This window comes from Nicotiana attenuata, unplaced genomic scaffold (assembly GCF_001879085.1).
Source record: "Nicotiana attenuata strain UT unplaced genomic scaffold, NIATTr2, whole genome shotgun sequence".
Taxonomy (NCBI): domain Eukaryota; kingdom Viridiplantae; phylum Streptophyta; class Magnoliopsida; order Solanales; family Solanaceae; genus Nicotiana; species Nicotiana attenuata.
In genome coordinates, this window is record NW_017674056.1 from 35,685 (window position 1) to 47,897 (window position 12,213).

The 12,213-nt window shown below is 34.1% G+C and overlaps 1 protein-coding gene across 1 annotated transcript; it reads right to left on the bottom strand.

Moving 5' to 3' along the window:
- Positions 1 to 2,441: 2,441 nt before the first annotated feature.
- On the bottom strand, positions 2,442 to 11,546 carry LOC109217903 (tricalbin-3-like). The gene is made up of 9 exons (XM_019382198.1): positions 10,371 to 11,546; positions 9,144 to 9,385; positions 8,159 to 8,177; positions 7,353 to 7,579; positions 6,363 to 6,472; positions 6,144 to 6,242; positions 4,307 to 4,751; positions 3,945 to 4,192; positions 2,442 to 3,425 (listed from the first exon to the last, which is right to left on the bottom strand). The coding sequence occupies exons 1-8, from the start codon at positions 11,171 to 11,173 to the stop codon at positions 4,104 to 4,106; spliced, it is 2,034 nt and encodes a 677-aa protein (XP_019237743.1). The 5' UTR covers positions 11,174 to 11,546; the 3' UTR covers positions 2,442 to 3,425; positions 3,945 to 4,103.
- Positions 11,547 to 12,213: the final 667 nt, after the last annotated feature.

Consider the following 12,213-nt stretch of genomic DNA (forward strand, 5'->3'; position numbering starts at 1 on the left):
TATAAAGATTTAGGACTCGTCAAATTATAGTAAAGTAAATTATCGTCCCAGAGATTGAATATTCTATTCTACAGATTTATATTACTTTGACTTACTATTTGAGAGAATTGAATTGATAAATATCGGTGATAGTGTTATTAAAATTAGATTTCTTGAAATAAGAGGAACTACAAGAAAACATGTTAGTTAATTAAACTGCGTAAAATTCTCAATATGAATTTAGTTATACAGTTAGACCTCTCTATAACAACATACCTATATAGCAGCTATTTATTAAAAACACTATTCGATAGCAGCCAAAAATTTTTTGGAACCGATTTTTATCTTCTGTCATATTATGTCTTCTATAACAACACTACTCTATAGCAGCCAATAATTATCGGAACAAGCGAGGTTATTGAGAGTTTTGATTGTACTATAATGATTGACATTTTCCTCTAAGAGATTTCTAAAGTGATATTTATTTATTTCTAATACAAAATATTTTTACTATGAAGTGAATTATTAACAAAATACCTCTCGGTTGTATTTGTTAATTGACTAGTGATCTAACAGAGAAAATCTCGTTTTGGATAGTAAAAATTTCTTTCTAATATCTTTTCTCTCACTAATTAGAATTAGGGGTGTTCAAGGTTCGGTTTGGATCGGTTTTTCCCTTAAAAGAAACCAAACCAAGTAAGTCGGTTTTTCAAATATTAGAACCAAAAGAAATCAAGTAAGTCGGTTTTTCTCGATTCGGTATATGTCGGTTTTCGGTTTTTTCGGTTTTTTGTCGGTTTTTTCTTAAATATAAGATATACACTACCAAACACATATTCCCGCGACCACATTTTCAATGTAACACTATCAAATCAATTGCCCTTTGAGAAATTTATTATTTACCAAGATATATTGATGATAATTGAATCAAATAGTGATGAATAATTTAAGGACTCAATTAAAAATATGTTATTTTTAACACGAAATGGATTCTTACACTAAACAAAAGAAAACTACCAATCAAACTAGAATGTAAAGGTAAAGAACTATATTAAAAGTGCAAACTATTAACATTTACCATAATTTTTTTGAAACTTTGTATAACAATATACATATATATAGGTGTAATAATAAATTTGAAATAGCTACTCCTATGGTCGTTTGGTTCGGTTTTTTTCTGATTAAAACCAAAACCAAATCAGAAAATTCAAAACCAAAACCAAACCAAACCAAAAAGTTTCGGTTTTTTTGGTCGGTTTGGTTTGGTTTTCGGTTTGGTTCGATTTTTCGGGTTTTTATGAACACCCCTAATTAGAATAGTCAAGACTAGGGGTGTACATAGGTGGGGTTGGTTCAGATTTTGCAATTATCAAAACCAAACCAATTGTGTCGGGTTATTAAATCAAAAAACCAAACCAATAAAACTCGGGTTTTTCAATCTCGGTTTTTCTCGGATTTTCGGGTTTTTCGGATTTTTTCCGATAAAATCTTCGTAGCACAAGACATACAACTTGTTCTCAAAATATTTCTTTAATCCTAGTAAGATACAACTATATCAGGTATTTTCCAAGAAAATATAAAATTTGAGATGTGTCATGGCATTATCCTAAAATATTCAACAATAAAGACCATAAAATTATGTAATATAAATATATATTGCTAATTAGAAAGCCATAATAAAAATAAACATAATCTAAAAGTACTAAGTCATGCTAAAATAAGTAGACTAATAAGGGAGTATTAATTACATGACTAAACGCTAAAGAAAAATAAAAATAGGTTATGCATTTTTATCTAAATTATTGCAAAACAAAAAATAGATATTCAATACATTGGCGTTCGTAGCATTAAATTGAATGTCTTTTGTTAGCATTAGTATTGATTTGATTTTGGTTTTGGCTTTTGTTAGCATTATTTAAGTTACTAATATTAATGGCTATAAAACTTATTGGAACATTCAAAAGTTCTAAATAAACCTTGAAATAATACCTTAGAAGATAAAATTATGAAAAAGTTTAAAAAATATTTATAAATTACATCATAATAAGTATATTTATATTAAATATATCTAAAATTTCTATATATGTAATGTCGGGTTGGTTTGGTTTCGATTTGAGTTTCTTTAGCTAAAACCAAACCAAACCAATTATGGTCGGGTTTTTTTTTCTAACACCAAACCAAATCAAACCAAACCATAGTCGGGTTTTTTTTCTCGGTTTGACTTGGATTATCGAGTTGGTGCGGTTTGTCGGTTTCCTTTGTACACCCCTAATCAAGACCTTGAAGGTGTATTATCACCTAAATATGTTATTCCTTAATTGCTCGTATTATCCTTTGTTTTTTTCGAATGCAAAAATTAATATAAAATATGTTAAGAAATAAAATAGACAGATATGACAATATTTATCTCTCAAAAATCTGACCTTCCAACATATATAGGTAAAATTCTGATCAAGCATCAATTGAAAATACGAATACCATTATAATAACTTATCAAAGTTCATGCGGCAATTATGGAAAGAAACAAACTTGAACACATGGAGGACATACTACCATAGTAGGCTTAAATAAAGACTGACAGACAAGAAAATATGAAAATAGGACAATACTAAAATTACAACTTTGGAGTAGAAAAAGGAGTTATCCAGAGATAGAGTTAATCGTCTGAAACTAAGAATTGCTCATTTCCTTCTCTGCCGAATCCCCCATAAGCAGCTGAAGATGGATGTATTTATAGCTTTTTTTCTTTGACAAATGAAGTGTAAACTTGAATACTTTGTTTCTCAACTTGGCAAGTAGCCAACGCCACTTGCTTGAAGTGCATACTGCATACTTTCGTTCTTTTTATTCATATTTTTCATGTGCTCATTTCCATATGAAGGGGTCCATATACTAATCTCTGATCTTTAGTTTCGTTCTAGTCAAAATACATTACCACTACGTAATATGCAACATTGACAGTATCGTCATATCATAATACGGTTTCCCTTCACTTACCACTTCAAGAATGAAGAGAAAGAAAGGTTAGGCTGAAGAGGACAGAATTATAACTAGTTTCAATGGCATAGTAGACCCTTAGATTGAATCTCTTGTAAAAACATCAGGCCACTAAAGTTGTGCAGCTCACGATACATGGTGAACCACGGCTAAAATAACTTATCACACTAAAGTCAAAGTTATCCAAGAGAGAGAGAGAGAGAGAGAGAGAGAGAAAATTTACAGGATGAAACAAATCCCTAGAAGAAAGGGATGGCCAAAATTTGCCGCCAACAAGAATATATACCTCATTGTAATATATTTGAATGTTCTCTTTTACATGTGTTTGGGGATGCTCTTTATTTGCTATTGGAGGTTATGGGGGAAGAGGGAGAGGCTTTGAGTATTTGATCTTGTTAAAATGTTAGTGTACAACAGTTGACAGAAAATGGAGGAATCAATTGCCCAGCCTGCCAGCAAACAAGAGAATAAGCAAATTAAGTTCAGAGCTCAGGAATTAAAGAAACACAACTTAAGATAACAAAAGTAAACCGAGTCTGTTTTCATGAAAATAACTATCATGAATGAATATTCTTTTCCTAGTGTTAAAATCCCTATTTTCCTAGAAAAGTTCCTCGTGGATATGCATCTGTGATATGCAAATAGCACCATTCCGGCCATGTTTTGCATTATCCACCAATTGTTAAGTCATACTATATTCTTCAGGGATATAAATAACTATCGAGGTGATAAAATTTTGAAACTGAAACACCAAGAAACAATGGTAAAACTGCTAATTTATACAAGGAAATAAGAACTATGTTAGTATTTTCAATCTGAAATTAGATCAAATTGTAGGCTGTCAATATTCAAGATTAACTTTGTAATTGGTTGCTAAAGGTATACATCAAGAGGTAGAGAAATGAGTTTTAAGTGACAAATGCATGTGGAATAGTGAGTTAAGGTATAAAATCAGATGAACAACATACCTCAAATGGAAGAACGACAAAAGGTACGAACTATGATAAGGTTTCCGTTCGGGCAATCCCAGAGTGGGGACAACTGTGTGGTCTTGACAGAATCATCCCAGCAGAGGCTCTATATTGTATTCTTTACTAGGTGCTATCAATTTTATTTTGTTTCATATATCAGGGATTGAAAATGCTAGAACCACTGACATTGAGAGCAATTAGAACTGAGATACTTGTGATAACCGCAAGCCAAAACAGTGCCGATTCTGCACATAAGAGATGTTAAATGAGACAAGCAAGAAATAAGAAGAACTCTAACATTTCCTGGGAGAAAACAAAATTGAAATTTGAATTATCCAGAGCAATTCGATGCACTTTACCTCCGAAATTTTCAGGGGTATCAGAATTTTGCTGTACAGGTTTAGCAGGAGTACGTTGTCTTGATGCTGACATTCTAGTTTTAAAATCATCTACAGTTTTAATATTGCCTGTTTCAGATGCCACGATCCCTTGGAATTCCTCACTGACAATTAACGCTGCTAATAAATCCACAAATGATTCTTTATCTGTTCCACTAGACACAGTCTTTCCACGCTGCTCATATACAGCAGTATCTCGTTCATCAAAGTCGGATAATTCATCATCTGAAGCATCCAAATCCAAGGACCTTGCTTCAATCCTTTCATCTTCCTCGTCTTCGACATAAGCTTTATATGTCAGTCGGAGTAAGACCTCTCCTACAGGCCTTGGTCCCAGTAGTCCCCAGCCTCTGATGACCACAATTATGTCTGTCGGTACAGTATCTTCAAGAGATCCCAGATCAACCTAGAAATAGCTGTCATTAGCAGGATACCTTTCAAAAAATTGTAAGTTACCCTCTTTTTTATTCTGTATATCATAAAAACCTCTACCACTAATTTTGACCCATTCTCACCTAATATTGCAGATTTCAAAGATAGCATTAAACACAAAATTATTTCAAAATCCAGCATATCCACAAAGTTTTATTAAGTTCCAAGCAGAAGTTTGTAACTTCGCTGATACTTGACTCATATCTGAACTTAGCAAAGAAAAACAAAACGGAGAACGCAATCCTCATACAATCTAGTAAAGAAGAATTACAACTTCTAAGCATATTTGTTTCATTGCAAGAAGCATCCTTAGCTCTTCGCCCCCGAAGTGAAATAAGACGCGTCTTTTTTTCTAATAATTCAAAACAATTTCATCAGTAATTGACCAATCAGTATTATTATTTAAGATGGGCTTAAGCCCTGAAGCTAGGTGCAGGGCATGTTGGACGCTTCACCTTGCTTAGGCGACACTTCAATGCAGGTAAGAAAGCACTATGTCATGCACCTCATTGCCCATGTGCTGTCTTGAAGAAGGCAGCACCAACCAATAAATATGAGTGACAATGTGATATTTCAATTGGTAAAGAGAAGACGTAATTAATATGTTAGTAATTATTAGGAAACAAAATTTAGTATAAAAAGACTAGTCACTTTATATAAATCAGAATCTTCATCTTGCATCTTTGCACCAGTATATGAAATATGACATGGTTTTCGAATTTGATTAACATGATATCTACTTCATATATCTTACTTTATTGCAGTTTCTTTTTAAAACCATTCTCCATATAATTGGTTTGTGTCTACAATTATTTTTTCTTGCATTATTATATGTTCATTTGAGCCATTCTTCAGTAAAGATCGTGCTTTAGCGCTCAGCACTTAAAGCCCCAGGCATTGATGCTCTTCTACAAATTAAACTTGAGAGATAAATGACTTAGCTTAGGGTGTCCAAAAACTATATCCAACTATCTTTATATTTATCTACCATAATCATCATTAATAAGTAATGTGCCTCATTGAAAAAAGAAACGGCAACATCATCCTTCTTCAAGTTGCCAAAATACAATTAATTAATTTGCATTTTTAGAGGCTGAGCCTTGTCGCTACGGCAACTGTAACCTGTAGGTCACTGGTTCGAGGCATGGAAACAACCTCTTTGCAGAAATGCAAGGGACAAGGATGAGTACAGTATATCCAGTCTCCCCCACCCTTGAGTAGTCCGGAGTACTTTGTGCATGGTATACGTCCTTTATTCATTTGCATTTTCCATTATGTATAAGCCACATCAGAAAACAAGAAATTAGATGGATCACCTTTGAGCGACAAAGACAATAGATAATATTTGCATGTACAGGATGTTTACCTCTCCTCCCCCAATAGTAAAATCTGTAAATCCAAGGGAATCCTTTGCTTCTATATATAGCTTTTGTTTCCTGGGGTTTGTGACAAACATGTGAAAATCCTGCCAAATGACAAAGAAAAGATGGGCAACAGACGTATGAGTTACAGCAAAAGATTAAGCAAGCCGACCGACAAATAAATCCTACCACTATATCAGGCCAATAGATCAAATTTAAATCACCTGATTCCATATAGGCTCTCCAGGAGGTCCGATAACAGTAGTTTGACTGTTTCTTTTGCTGCGTATTACTTGATCTCCAAGTCTTAGAATAACATATGGATCAGTTTTGCCTGAATGACAGAGGCCAGGAGAATTTCACAAAGAGAGACATGGAAAAATAGAAGAGGAAATTACATCTACAGAAAACAAGTAGTATTCAAGAAAGAAATGAGGCCTACAAAACCCTTATGTGATAACCCTGATCTAAACATCTTAAGTGCAAGGCTCTCCATGTACTAACCTAGCATCTGGAAACAAAAGTTTTTATTTTTATTTTTTTGGTAAGTACCTAGCATCTGAATCCAGGCATGAACATCAATGAAGTCGCTGTTTCTTGGTGGTGGCCAATGTCATTGAATCACATAAATAACATACTTTCTGATAAACTTGATACAAAGGTTATATATGCGCACCCAAGCCGTGATTGGCACTTAAAAGAAAAGACAAAAGGGGAGAGGTGGGGGCGACAGTAATTTAATGGAATCACTCATTTCTACCAAACTTTAGCCACGAAATTATTTTATATTTGTCGGGGAGCATAGTCAAAAGTCTTCACATTTCCTTCTTTATAATGTGATTTCATTTGGTACTTTTTCTTAATCAGTGATTTCATCCCGTAATTATTCTATTTGAAATAAGGATGATAAATTATGCTTCCACTGGTTCACTGTGATTACAGCACCAACTATGAGTCCCCAAATGGATGGCTTTTATATTCACTTAAAGTAGTTGTTCATGCAATGGAAGTCACACTATTTAGGATCTTCGACTGATTTTCAAACAAATACCTTCTTTCTTTTTTCTTTCACCAGATTAGAATATGCACACATCATTTTTGTACTATTAAAAGAATATGAAGAAACGAACTGACAAGTTTTTAGTGTTACAAAGAAGCAACAATCAGAACTAGAAAAGATTGATGCCACTGATGATAGACGAACAAATTCATACCATAGATGATATAAGAGAGTTTCCTTGCATCAACAAGAGTCACTGATAGTTCTCCAGCAAAGTCCCTGTTTCCTTCTTGTATTTCTCCAGCCTTCACTTCATTTTGACCAGACTTAACATCATTTGGAACAGGGCCAACTGCCTTCCCTTTCTGAAAATCCAGAACAATTTTGTTCGGTCGGACGAAGAGACGGGGTAAATCCTCAGTAAGAAGTTTCTTCAAAAACCTGAAACATCCATAGAAGAAATAAGAACTCACACTCACTGCTGCAGTGGAAAAATGAGATAGTTCCATAGAATATTGTTAATTGAAAACAAGACGGGTAAGAAATCCAGAATGAATATGATGCTAGAACTATCTAGGCCTAGAATTAAATATAAAGAAGATCCGTGCTAAAGCACCAAATGCAACCATTACCGTAGACCATTTCAAATGACCAGAGATTTCCAGAAGAGTCAGAGAGGATAAATAGGAAGCACGAGAGAGAGACAGAAAGATAGAGGCCGAGAGCTTCCTTGGAATAAAGATATGGCAGATTCTCAAGAGAGTCACACATGATTGATGACAACTGAACATGACCCTATAACTTGAAATGCAAATGTTTTTTTTAATTGTTAAACTGAAAGAAGCATATTTGACTACATAAGGTCTTAGGAGTAAAAGCGGTCGTGGAAAGCATTCTTCAATGAGCTGACTTATCCCCACCCCAAAAAAAAGGACTCTTCAATGAGCTGGCAATTGGGATAAACAAACTGATATGTGTAATAAAAACACAACAGAAGATAATGGATAAAATACTACTTACATTGATAGAACAGGAATTGCTGGTGTTGCCCAAATACATGCAAGAAAAAAACATAAATATGTGAATATCCTCATACTGGCCACATCAATAAAATCACTCGCCTAGTTTATAAAATGATTTTAGGTATCATTATCCCATTTTAGAACTGTGAAAAGAAAAATAAACAATGGGCAATTAATGATGACAACTCAGCCTCAGTAAGTAATCAACATTTGGTAACTACATACCGGAGATCTCACTTCACAGCAACTCAACTAAAAAGAGCTGGTTTTCACTAATAAAAAAATCAGACTTTATGGCAGAAGAATGCTAGTTAGGGAGCTGAGTCCATAGAGAAGATTATGCAGAGCAAGAAAGAAAACTAGAAAAGAAGAATGCAAATATGTTTCATAATCTTCAAAACTATACCTAATCGGTGCTAAAGACTCATATGAAGTTCCTAAAATTACATTACAGTACTCCATACGAATTAACTCTATGGAGTTCATCCATAAGTCTTAAAGAATATGTTCCAACAATAAAAATTTGAAACCCATGATTAAACCCACAATCTAAACACCTTTTCCACTCCATAAGTCACTGAATGGCTCACTCTTCTCTAAGAATTGAGCGCTAACAAAAAGAAAGTCAAAGAGGTTTCAAAAGAAGAAATTAAACACAAAAGAATGGTGAAACTTTGTTACACTTAAAAAAAGAATGATGAAACTTTTATAGGTAAAATCTTGAATATATCTGCTTTAAAACAGTGTTTAGTATCTAAATCATCTGGGCATGCAAGAACAACAACTATGACTCAATCCCAAGCAAGTTAGAGTTGATTATATTCACTGTCCATGTCAAACCATCTAAGTTCATCTTAATCCAATATAAAAAATATATAATTAATAGGAAAACACTAGAATATCTCTATATTTTCTTCTGGCATTGAACACCAAGATTCAGTTCATCTCACAGATAATAGCCCTAAAGATTAAATTTCACATACCCATTAGGTTGAACAAACGGAATGGTGACAAGTCAAGCTTTATCTTCGGAAGGGAAACAAAAGCCCAAGAAACCGCTCCAACCCAAGGCTCTGTTTGTATTAATCGTAACTTGACCCAGAGTTCACCATCAATGTCAAAGTTCCGAACACCGACTGGTACAACAATGGGGATAACTCCGAATTTTAGTGACAGCATTAAAAGCATACGAGCACCACCAGTGTATCGGAGCCCTATCTGATACCTAGGCAGCATTAAACAATGCACAAATCAGTTGATACATTCAATGAACTTTCACATAACAAAAAAGGTAAGGAGTTGTGTTTTTATCACGTCACTTTGATTGGAGCTAGAGAACTTTGTAGCACAGAGAAAAGTAGAGAAGGTCATAGCTATACACATGTTCTGATTTCAAATAATGAACCAAAATTTATGGAGCTGAGTTGAATAATCAATAGTAAAATGAGACAGAGCATATGTAGAGAGCTAAAATTTGGTTGGAGATGTCCCAAAAAAAAATACTTCCCTGGTTCAGAAGCAGGATTTTCTGGGTCAAGAGGATGCTTAAGTATAATGATAGCAAACAATATTCTATGAAGTTTCATAACATTATCCTTCAATTTGTAAATCTATCTGAAACTACCTTGGCACAGAATGGGGGTAACTAATGTATAGCTCCACTACAAACTTCATCGAGGAAAAGAAAGGTCGTAATCATCAGATTCAAATTTCTCAAGGAGCTAGTCTAAATTTTTTTTTCTTTTTTTGATTACTCTCACCTAGTCTAATTGTTTCTTCAATGGAGTGAAAACACCACTATATCAAAAGAAAACATTCTCCTCCTAATTAAATGATGTACCTATATTTTCCTTCTGATTCTAGACGTCAACTGAAACAAGGAACGAAAGCTAAGGAGAAATAAAGAACGAAAGGTAAGGAGAAAATATCAACTCGATAGCTTTCAACCAAGATAATTTCACAAGGAAAGAGCTTTCTCTAATACTTTCCTCCTAATAGAATGTTGTGTGTATAATTCTCTTTTGATTCTAGACCTCTTCTCAATTGAAGAATGCAGGCTAAGGAGAATATAGCAACTTAAAGGCTTTCAACCAAGGAAATCAAACAAGTAAAGAGCTTTTCTAATTTTAACTTCAACCTTTTTTTCTTTTTTACAGTTAGGAGAGCTTTAAATCAAACAAGAAAAGAGCTTTGAAAGAAATGTTACTCACTGCAAATCATTGACTCGACGAGAAGTTCTGCGCTCCACACTCCTAACAGAAAGAGGCTCATCCCCGAGCGAAAATTGCTTAATCTCAACTCTCTCTACATAATCGGGTTTTTTCAAATTATCAATAACAGGCTGAAGCAAACCAATGATCCAATTCTCAATCGCACCTCTGTAAACCTTCCACAACTTTCCTAACACCATATTTACCCACTCCACTGATTCTTTCCTTTGCAAATCCTTCTCTAACAACGACGAAAGATTCATTGGGACCCGCGGCCACATCCCCTCAGGGTTCCCTCCATTCCCCCCTCCCTTAGAACTACTTTTTCTTGAAGTCCAAACCTTATCAAAAACAACACCAACAAAGAAAAACAAAGCAAAAAGCCCGAAAACGCCTCGATTTATTGGAGGTGAAGGTAATGGATGCATCACCCCTAATTGAGTCCTTAACTTATCTACAAAAGGGTCTTCTTGAAAACTAGCAAAATTGTTACTACTAGAACGACTAGTAGAAGCTTCGAATTCATCAGAGACACTTGTAGAAGGTTCTAATTCATCAGAAAATCTCTTAATTACAATATTCCTAGCTCCTCTTGTGGCATTACTATTTGTAATATGTATATCAAAATTATGGTGGTCTCCACCACCATTCACACAACAAGGCCGAATTGCCCATTTAGTACAAACCCAATTCAAATCCAAATTTGAGCCCAATTTCCTCAAACCCCTTCTCTTCCTTGTTGTTGTAAAGAGTGAATTATGAGAGAAATCAGGGGTAATAGCGGAAATTGATTCAAAAACCATTAATTACAAAAGAACCAGAAGACTTTGGAGCAATAATAAACAGTTGCTGAATTATACAGTGAAGTGCTAGTAAACATGAATCCAAAACTCAGATTGCAAAAGCTAATACTAGTTTTGCTCAAACGAAAGGGAATTGAAAAAAACATTAGAAGCTATAGAAATCTTAGTTCTCAGCACACTTAGATGCATCAGAAGAAAACTCTGTGTGTGTGTGTGTGAGAGAGAGAGAGAGAGAGAGAGAGGAATAAGGAGAAGATAGGGAGAGTGAAAAAGCCAAAAGGAAAAAGGGAGGAAGAGAAAGTGGACGGTACAAATGTGGTATAGGAAATAGGAATCAGGATTGATTCTGATTCTGATTTGATTACAGGGTATTTTCAAGGCCTCAAAAATTTTGCAATCTGAAACAAAAAATACACATTACACAAACCGTCCAACGTCTGAAAGTACACCCCTTAACCCCCCCCCACCCCCCCACCCACAATAATTTAACAGTGATTTTTATGATGACTGTGTTCCCAACATTTATGTTGGCGTCCGGACATAAAAATTATAATTCAAAAAAAAAAAATAGTATTTGGAGTTAAGTTGAAAAGTTGTATTTGAAATTATATTTGAATGCATTTCACTTGAAAAATAATTACAAAAAGGTGGTCAAAATCATTTTTTGGTTTTTAAATTCATTTTCGAATTTTTTTTCAAAAATTTATAAAATTTTATGGGCAAGCACATTTTTGAAAACAAAATTTTTATGTACAAACGGGGCCTAAGACTCGACTAATTTAAATTCGCAACATAAAATTTCATATTAAGGGGTAAAACGCTTACTAAAAAGATAGATTTTAAATCCAAAATTCGAACACGAAATCTCTTATTGAGAATGAAAGAGTTCTAATCACTCCAACACAAATTCTTGTTAGTGTGTTGTCAGTATTTTGTTTGAAAGTGATAATGCACACAGGGTCGAAGCTAGAGTATGAGATGCAGGTTCGATCATACCCGGTAGTTTTTATTCAAACTTTGTATTTATCTTAAAAAATTAT